Raw genomic sequence first — 10,291 nt, 5'->3', positions numbered from 1 at the left:
TGTTGTCCTTTTGGTTCAACCTTGTTGGGTTTGGAAGGACACCACCATTGGTGAGTGCTCACAAGACAAAAATAAACTGATTCTGTAGAAACAGCTGATGTAATCGTTTACAATGCAGCTGTAAACGATTACACAGAACTGAATTGTTGTTTTGGTCAAAAACCTCAACGTAGGGCTCCATTTTTTTGGTCGCAGGGGACCATGTTAAAAATTTCTTACTAAGTTCGTTGAGTTCATGTAATTTTTAGTAGGGTAATAATGTAGTTTGACGACATCATGTACATAAGATATAATAGGGAATACTTAATTGTATTTCATTAATTCGATGTAACCATAAACAATGTTTTATTGTAATATAAATATAACATAAGTTGAACAGAAATACAAGTTCTGTAGTCTACTTCAAAGCGATATATGGGTGTTAACATTACAGATACATCCATTAATTTGCATTTCTACAGCAATGTCATGGACAACAATGCTCCGACGAAAAGCAAATGCTCCGACGAAAAGCAAATCACCACCCAAACCACTAAAGTGATGGTCCGAGAACGACAATGCTCCGACGACGATAACGACACAAAAGAGGTTTCGCCACGCACCCACAACGACAATGATGGTCCGAGAACGAGAACAACCTTTCACAATGACGAGCCCTAAGAAAAACCCTAACCACTAAAGTGATGGTCCGAGAACGAGAATGCTCCGACGACAATAACGACACGAAAGAGGTTTCGCCACACACCCACAACGACAACGACGGTCCAACAACGAGAATAACCTTTCACAATGACAACGCCTGAGAAAGCATGGAGAAGGAGGCCCGCGAAGAGAGGAAGGNAGATGAGAGAACCGTCAGAGAGCACGAAAATGAAAAATGAAAGAGAGCGCCAAAACTAAAACCCCACACCCAACATTCCATCTTTGCCCCTCACTTATTCCATCTTTGCCCCTCAGCAGTTTAAACAATGTAATTTTTCAAAAATAAAAAACCACCCAATCAGACAACGACACCTGGCCAGTGTCAAAAGAGTGTCAAGATTGGGTGTTAAAGTAACATTTTCCTAAAAGATATAAAAGAAAAAACAGTTACAAACCCAAATGTAAAAATAATAGATATTAAATATCAAAAGTTTAATAAGTAAAAAAATTATCTAAACCCTAAGTACAATCATTTGTAAAGGTGAGTAACTAATGAAAGTTCAAAAACGCAAAATATAGCTTCAAACCATATTTCTCTCCACTTTTCCCCAATTCAGAGCATGCCGGAGATGCTAGACCCCCAAGGCGTCCCCATCCGTAACGTAAACGCCACCCACACCCGCGTTGCCACCATAAGCGTGGTGGATCATTGCCTCCCCTACAAAACCCACAACCTATACGATGTCACTTTCGAAACCCACATCATATATACCCTCCTCACCTCCGATCCCTCCCTCGTCCACTCCTGGATTTCCACCAATGTCCACAGCCGTCAAACTGGCCTCATGGTGGGCCTGGACATCGAGTGGCGGCCCAACACGCAGCGCAACGTGCAGAACCCCGTCGCCACGCTCCAACTATGCTTCGACCAACACTGCCTCGTCTTCCAGATCCTTCACTCCCCTTCCATCCCTCCTTCCCTCGTTTCCTTCCTCTCTGATCCCAATGTCACCTTCTTTGGCGTTGGGATCGAAGATGACGCCAAGAAGCTTCTAGGAGACTTCAATCTCCGCGTTCTCAATATTCGTGACCTTCGCTCTCTCGCTGCTGAGAAGCTTCGTGACACGAAACTGAACCGGGCTGGGATTAAGTCGTTGGGCCTCCGAGTGTTGGGTTTGGAGGTTGAGAAGCCCAAACGGATCACGAGGAGTTGGTGGGACAATCCCAGGCTCACTCCACAACAGGTTCAGTATGCTGTGGTTGATGCCTTTCTCTCTTACGAAATTGGACGCAGTTTGAGTGTGTAAGTTAATAATTTGCATAATTTTTAGGAAAGAAAAATTAAAGAAAAAAAATTGATTTTTGTATTGATAGAAACCGGAACAGGAATTGTTGTGTTTCTGTTTTGCTTTGTGTGTATGGTTGTGATATGTGTTTGTATAAAAGTTAGAGTTGTTTCTGACTTTTTCTTTATGTGATGCCAGAATGACTCCTAGACCTCCTGTCTCTTCCCAGTCTTATGAGATGTGTGGAATGACAATGGCTGCTAAACCTCCTGTCTCTTCCCAGCCTTATGTGATGTGTGGAATAGGAATGACTCCCAGACCTCCTGCCCCTTCCCAGCCTTATGAGATGTGTGGATTAGCAATGGCTCCTAGACCTCCTGTCTCTTCCCAACCTTCTGATATGTGGGGAATAGCAATGACTCCTAGACCTCTTGCCTCTTCCCAGCCTTCTGAGATGGGTGGAATAGCAATGACTCCTAAACCTCTTACCTCTTCCCAACCTTATGAGATGTGTGGACTAGCTGTGGCTCCTACACCTCCGGTCTCTTCCCAGCCTTCTGAGATGTATGGAATAGCAAGGGCCATGGAGACAATGGCTGCTATTATACAACATCAAAATGAAGTGATAGTTGAAAGTCATCGGACTTTCATGCAACAGTTGGAAGCTGCCAGAGTAACTACTCCTGCACCTGTTCCCTGTGTTGGAGAGTTTTCTCCTCTTGAACAGACAACAAAAATAGAGAAGAGGTCAGAAGTTATGCCTAACAGGGTGGTTTGCCAACAGAAGGGAGAATCTTCAGGAGAGATGGCCAAGACAAATCAGCATAAGCCATGTGATAGATCTCCGTATCAGAGGACTGGGGCATCCTCTTCCCAACCTTTGCGATCACAATCCATGAGTATGAAGTGCTATCGATGTAAAAGGTCACATCTTCAAGGAAATTGTCATCAATCGGCAGAAAAGAAGTGTTTTGTGTGTCAGAAGGAAGGCCATTATGCAAGAGTTTGTCCAAATAGGAAAGGACCAGTTGCTAAAGGAGTAGAACAACAAAGAGGAGAAAATGGTGGCAGACCCCAAGTGGTGCAGAAGAAGTGTCGTCGTTGTGATGGACCTCATATGGTAAAGGATTGTCATGCTGATAAAAAATCTGATAAGAAGTGTTATGTGTGTCGAAGTGGAGGGCATCTAGCCCGAGATTGCCCGACCAGGGGAGAACAACTTGATGCAAAGGATTGTCAGCAGCCTACCGATAAGAAGTGTTATCGGTGTCAAAGAGGAGGACATATAGCCCGAGATTGTCCAACCAGGGGAGAACAACTTGATACAGGGAGAGTGCAACAAGGAAGGGTGGAGGGTGAAGGTATTGAATGTATTTGATAAGAGTGTAATGACTTTCCATGATTAAAAATATGAAGTTAATATGCTTTAAATTATTTCTATAGAATAAATTGATTTAGCAAAGGTACATGATACATGAATTGTATGAATGATTGGAAAAAAATTGTTTTAGATTTTATACATTTGATGGATTTGTTGATTTCATATACATGCGATGGATTTGTTGAAATGAGAAATATGCAGAAAATAATTTTCTGTATGTATAAATAATTGCTTTACTATGAGAATTGAATATGATGTATGAAACTGTATGAAGTGATGAAAGTGTAGTTGCTTTTCGGATAGAAAGTACTACACGCAATGGCTTTAGGGGTATTGAAGGGGTTTAAGGAGATTATCTTAACTTTGCTAGTATCCAATTCACATAGAGGAATATATTTAGTTGTAAGAGTCGAGACAGATTCTGGTGTTTCAATATAAAACATGATCGAATCATGTGGATAGAAGAATTTATCATGTCGTACTTGAAGGGGACATTAGTTCTTGTTCATAGTCCTATAAGAGTGGATTACTCGAGAATGAGATAGTAGGATAAGTACAAAATCTGTGAGTTTACTCAATACATGTATCTTTCAGAAGTAGAATCAAATGTTTAGGTAATGATAGTCGTGTGGGCTGTGGTTTTGTATTGATTCCAGTGAGTGCATGTGTTGTATAAACATTTGATTTTTGTTATATGTGATTGACAGGTTAGGATGATGAGAAATTACCTCTGCTATAAGATGATTTATATCTTGTATGGTCTATTATCATAATACTAGCTTATTTCTGTGTTGGTTGTGGTTCGCCCACCTGCGGAGTCATTGTATATTATATGTAAGTAGAGGATGTGGTAGATGGAAGTGGTGGGCAGCAGTGAGATTGCTAGAGGACTGTTAGGAGTTGTATCTACTGCTATTTATATAGTTGTGTTTTATACATTCCTTTGAGTATTAAAAGAAGTTCTAAATTTTTGAAAGACTGAATATTTTGTTGAGATGATTGTAAAATGCAATGTATAAATTTCAGCGATGATTTATGCTCAATACCTAACTTGTAATACTTTAATTAGTAGTGTAATGCTACTACATATGGATGTTACATGTATAATTTAAAAGTTATAATTACAAAAGAAAAAGTTAATTTTAATTCTTATTTTATTTTCTTATAAATGCTTAAAGAGAAACCATTATTAGCATATTTACTTATTAATGACAATGTACGCGCTTAGTCCCACTAACTACAATTCCATGTGATTATATCCCTTGTTATATATATTTATGTTGCTACTGGTTATGTTTATGTGTGTTGATTTGATGAACACATGATAGTGAGTTAATTAATTAATATACATCAAATTACATATATTCAAGGTTTCAAGGGTGCATTTCTTACCCATTTTCTTTGCTTTAAAATTCTAATTTCAAATATCACATTCTAATTTTCTTTTTCTCTTGAAACGTATCATGCTCAATTTTAAATTAAAATCTATTAGTAAAACAGAATAAAAGACTCGTTAATAGCATTATATTTTATACCAAACATTGCATAATATATTTGATAAAACGGATTCAACCAAACACAAAGCACACTAACATTATAAAATCTAGGTCTCTAATATATCTAGAATTGAATTCTGTAGTACCCATATTCATTAACTGTAGATTTAAATTGTGTTTGCATTAGGGTGGGCAAACTGCCTAGCACTATAAAAAATTATAGTTAACTATAAATTAGTATAAGAAAACTGTACTGAACTAAAAAATAGTTCACTGCACTATAAAAATTTATAGTTAACTATAAATTAGTATAAGAAAGCTGCACTGAACTAAAAAATAGTTCAGTTAGAGTAACTGAAGTGACCTATTTTTTTAGTAAACTTATAATGCAATTGAATTCTGTAGTATCCATATTCATTAATCGAAGATTTAAATTGTGTTTGCATTAGGGGTGGGCAAATTGCCCTATAGTGTATTGCACTATAAAAAATTATAGTTAACTATAAACTAGTATAAGAAAACTGCACTGAATTAAGAAATGGTTCAGAGTAATTGAACTGAACTATTTTTTAGTTTATTTATAGTGCAGTTCAGTTAACTTTTTTTTAGTGAACTATAGTTTAGTTGAGTGAACTATTTTAACTCAAACTAATGGAATGTTTTGGCACTGTTGTTAAAGTATTGGACACTTCTAAAATATAAACTATGCACTACTAACTTCAATTAGAATTAACAGTTATCTAACTGACAATTAAAAGCACTCTAAATAGTGTCAAAGCTAAATCTAAAGTAAGAATGTACATGATGAATTTAAGCTTTTAAGCTTGAGTCTGCACTTGATGTCCTCCCTATATGCTCCAATATCCTGTGCATGTCTTCCCAGGGATTGAAAGACAAGGAATTCATCAACTTCGTCCAATACCAAAAGAATGTAGCACCAAAGATTCCAATGCATCACCACCTATGCCAAATATTCATCTGTAGAAATCAGAATAAATGTAAAGTCTCAACTAGCTCAGGGAAAAGTATCAAGGAATTTAATTAAGAAAGCTACCTCCATAAGAAAGCTACCCAAACCAAATGCATATTCAAATCTCAGTGCTTCTACTATTTTCAGTTAATTATAATACTTCTAAATATTAATTCATAAATGAAAATGTAAAATTTTCACTAAAACTAAAAGAAGGATTCTGCAGCTTACACTGCTCACGGTCCAGCCAAGCAAAACTAAAAACAGTTTCACTGAAATATAAACCAACAACACATCTTAATGCAACGGGAAGTTGAATTTAGGTGCTGTAACCTTCATAAGAGCTTAGACAATTTCTGAAACTTCAGTAATACTTTATGTTCATAAACCGTGAAGGGACATTCAATCAAATCTAAACGTTCAACTTAAACATGATTGGCCTGACACAAGTATATAAGAATGCTTAGTCTAATTGGAAAGTGAGACAGAGTGAAACAGGGTTTGGTACATTACTTAAATCCATCAAAGAAACAAAGTTCATAAATTTCACTTTGGATAAGTTTGATTTAAATTGAGTTAACAAAAAAGATAACTTTAAATGGTTTTGTTTAGACCCAAAAGCATAAATGAAAAATATTAATGAATAGAAGACTACCATAGAAATGCTAAATATGAGAACATTATGCTAGAGTTATATTGATTTTATTTTCTTAATCTAAACATTATCTTCTATATCTAATATTTCTCGTCGTGTTGGATGCTTTAGAATTTATTATTCACAAATTCAGTTTATATCTAATAGCTTTAGGCCATTTTGGTCAAGCAGTATCAGTCAAACTTTGCCCAATAATACAAAATTGTCATTGATTGTTTAAATTTCTTCTGTTTGCATTAAAGAATATTTCCTCCTTATAAAGTGGTAATCTTTATAACCAGGCTTTAATATATCCAACATCTTCCCTATCATCGTACAACTTCTTAAACTAACAAGTAAAATACATACACCAAGCAATATATAAATGCAAGTGACACAGTGGACAAATGTATAGTAATTGTAACTGATCCTAGCGATGTGCTTGTAGAATCTCAATGAAACAATATTGTTTGATCTCCCACGCTTTTAATCTAAATTGTGAGGGAGCAGAAGATACCTGGATTCTAAGCTGGACACTGAATAGAGTTCGTAATTCTTTAGGGATATTCTTCTTGACACCTCATTCTGTCTTGATTAAAACCTTCAGAAGTGATAGTAAGCGGTTATGCACGTGTTTTAACCCTATTTCTTCCATAGGTCTTTAGAAATTAGTTGAAGGATTTGAAACTGTTTCCAGTTTAAGACAAATGGTATCAACAATTACCCAAGATTCCACATGTTTCTAGTTATCTTTTAATTGAACAGAACAACATGATGGCTCCATAATAACGTGTCCAACCCAAGACAACATATACGGATCCTCAACTAGCTCACACTATTCTCACTAATAATAAGCTTACAAATCTTACAGTCATTAACCTCAAAGGGATTGCGGTGAGTGAGTCAACTTTTGCTGTATATATTTTTGCGTTTTGACCAAGAAGATCATTCCATAACTCATTGATGAACTTGATCGATGACATGCTACAAACTATGAAATCATATCAAATGCTTGTTTTGGGATTGTTGATGTAGATTGGGAATGGTTGGATAGATGATAATATATGTGCAAAGGGAATGTATGACTATTTCTGGACACATGCTTTGAACTCAGATGAAACCCATGAATGAATTGAAAGGCGTTGTGACTTTGAGAGTGGGAACATGACAAGTGAATGCAACGAATACCAAATATGAGGGGATAATGAGATTGAAGGGATTGACATTTATGATATATATGGTCCCTCGTGTGATGCAACTGCAACAAAACCTGATCAAAGTTCTACCACTTATTCTGTAAGTTCCATGCCCTATCCTATGTATTTTTGTTCATTAACGAAAGTGCAAGCTTCACTTTACCAGTTAATGAAGCAGTCCGAGATTTATTAATCACACACAAAATATCTCCAAAGTTTAGATAAAACGTGGAATACTACTATGTTTGAAACCCAACTCATCATTCACAAATCCAGATTCGCGAAATATACGAGGAACTACATCTTTTAGTAATATTCTCTAGTTAACCGTGCAAAGTATGTCATGCATCTAAACCAGATACACAATTCATTCACATAATCTACCCTTATCCAAAAAAGCAAATAAAATCAAAATTTTCTAAACAATTAAAGCTCCCAGAAAATCCAAAAGAAAATCAACTGTTACCACCAAAGTGCAATTTTATTTATCCCTTTTGAAAGATAAATGAAAAAGCATTCATACCTTAGAGTGAAATGGTGGTAGAGCCTTCAACAGTTCCGTGACGACAAAGAGCGGAAGAACATTCGATAGCGGTGGGCCTTCAACGGCGACGAGCCTTCAACGGCATTGAACCATCGACGATGTTGGTAGAGTACGGAAAAACCTTCAACGATGAGGTGAGCCTTCGACGGCTGCAGCAAAGCATCGACGGCGACAACAAACCTTCAACGACAACGAGCCTTCAATAACCACAAGCTTTGAATGGCGGCAAGTTGAGAAAGGAATATAATAGGATGTAAAAAGAAGGGGAGAAAATTGTGAGAGAAGAATGACCTAAACAGTATTTTTAAATTGAACTATTAAATAGTATGATAAGTTTTTAGTAAAAGTAATTTAAGTTTTTTAAGCACAAAATAGTACAGATTAACTATAGTTTATGGTTTTCAAGTGAACTATGCCCAGCTCTAGTTTGCATAATAGCTTTGTTGAGATATTTGACATAGAGGATAGCTTTGGACAATTGCAGTGATTGCAACCACAATTTTGGTGATACAACCATATAGAGTCCAAAAACATTGTTGCCAAAATTGCACTTGGTGAACCACTTTTAGAATCCTGTATAGCTTCAAACAAGATGGAATGGGTCTTATCAAGTGTTTAAGACGTTCTTTCAAAGCAAAAGTTGAGGTCAATGAAGCTTTCAATATCCCAAGACCCTGCATCATTCAAGCAAAGACTGTGATGTAATCTAATACAAGAAATAACAGCATGCAAAGTAAGAAAAAACCCAGTTTGTTACCTCCTTCGAACCAATTGCAGTGACCTTTCCTCCAAGTCAAAGCGTGGTACATTTAGTGTTTTTAGATATGAAACAACATTAATGGAGGACATTGAAGTCACAACCAAGTCATCTGTCACCATGTACATTACTGATCCTTTCACAAATCCAAAAAGACTTGAATATTCTCCAGTAGAAGGAAAACTTTCTACCCCAATTGGTAATATCTGGTTGCTGCTGAGATTAAAATGTGGAGCACATACAGGGCTAGTTAGTTTGTCTATAAGTTCAAGGGGAAATTAGATATGTCTGAACTCAGTTCATTCAGGCTCTTATATAATCTATGTATTCAGCTTACTGAAGAAAATCCTTCAACCATATGAAGCACTCCACCCAAGGGAAAAGTGAGAAATCTTAAAAGAAAGTCAACAAACTCTTCGTCTGCTTCAGCAAACAGAATCTTCCCATTTATTTTCTTATTTGTATTTCCACGACCATTTGCCTACCCTCAACAGATGGTATTTTTCCAATCTCAAACATATTTGGTCTTATTGGGGTAAAATTACCAAGATATTGCTTCTTTCTTAGGATTAAATCTGCCATAGGGGTCCTTGAGATCAATGAAAACTTGAGCAACTCAGCTACCTACAATACAAAACGAACGAACCAATGAAAAGAAAGAATGGAAGTATAAAGACTAAGTTAAAAAATGCCATGCATCCTTCTCGGTGATATCCCACAATTTGTTCCTCAAGAGTCTCCATGTCTTCAATTTCAAGCTTATGAAACAGATTTTCACTTGCTCCAAAAAATTAGGCATTTTATAAAGATCATCAGAAACTATAAAAGACGCAGATTCCTTCCCAAAGCAATTTTCTAAACTCAGTTTGAATAAAAAAGATCTCACGATCCTGTTCATTAATTCTCCACAACCACAGTTCAACCAGTTCTCTCAAAAGTAGTGCTTTTAGGCTCAGTATCATCAATATTCAGCATCATTGTTTCGCAATAATCTTCCATAGACTTCCTTGGTTGCAGTAGCATTTCTTTGTTCGTTCGAATCCATCAATTTTTTTTTTTGTTAAAGATGCGATTACTTTCATACGATGTTCTCAGGCTGCCAACTTTAATTGGTTGTACATTGGTCTCCTTAGCCACGAGTCTAACAATAGTACCAAAGGCAATGTTAAAAAACTCAGTAGAACATCCACAAAATCTTTTCCTGCCTCAGCAAACAACTTTTTTTTTCTCTTTTTTAATCACTATTAAAAAAATAGAGTTGTGATAAAATATTTTATCACTTATTCTAATGACTTGTTATTTTAATATTAACTTGCTAAAAAATATTTAAATAATAACAAGCATTCAAGAACAGATTAATAACCAAAGCTTTGAAAATTCGAAAT

At 36.2% G+C, this 10,291-nt stretch overlaps 1 protein-coding gene and 1 long non-coding RNA gene across 4 annotated transcripts; one reads left to right on the top strand and one right to left on the bottom strand.

Moving 5' to 3' along the window:
- The first annotated feature begins 1,140 nt into the window (after positions 1-1,140).
- On the top strand, positions 1,141-7,555 carry LOC106754493. 2 transcript variants are annotated; one of them, XM_022777967.1, is made up of 3 exons: positions 1,141-1,945; positions 2,127-3,289; positions 7,524-7,555. In XM_022777967.1, exons 1-3 carry the CDS (start codon positions 1,263-1,265, stop codon positions 7,538-7,540), a joined length of 1,863 nt encoding a protein of 620 aa, XP_022633688.1. In that variant the 5' UTR covers positions 1,141-1,262; the 3' UTR covers positions 7,541-7,555. The 2 variants fall into 2 exon arrangements, with proteins under 2 accessions (XP_022633688.1, XP_014491996.1); XM_014636510.2 differs by lacking the exon at positions 7,524-7,555 and adding an exon at positions 4,017-4,285 and having other exon boundaries at positions 1,142-1,945.
- LOC106754507 lies at positions 5,535-8,739 on the bottom strand. 2 transcript variants are annotated; one of them, XR_001375308.2, is made up of 3 exons: positions 8,129-8,739; positions 6,927-7,010; positions 5,535-5,783 (listed from the first exon to the last, which is right to left on the bottom strand). It is a non-coding gene; the product is annotated as an uncharacterized LOC106754507 (long non-coding RNA). The 2 variants fall into 2 exon arrangements; XR_002666930.1 differs by lacking the exon at positions 6,927-7,010 and having other exon boundaries at positions 8,129-8,733.
- Between the last annotated feature and the right edge of the window lie 1,552 nt (positions 8,740-10,291).

This window comes from Vigna radiata, unplaced genomic scaffold (assembly GCF_000741045.1).
Source record: "Vigna radiata var. radiata cultivar VC1973A unplaced genomic scaffold, Vradiata_ver6 scaffold_251, whole genome shotgun sequence".
In the NCBI taxonomy this organism is placed as follows: Eukaryota; Viridiplantae; Streptophyta; class Magnoliopsida; order Fabales; family Fabaceae; genus Vigna; species Vigna radiata.
This window is presented reverse-complemented; position numbering and strand designations above follow the sequence as displayed.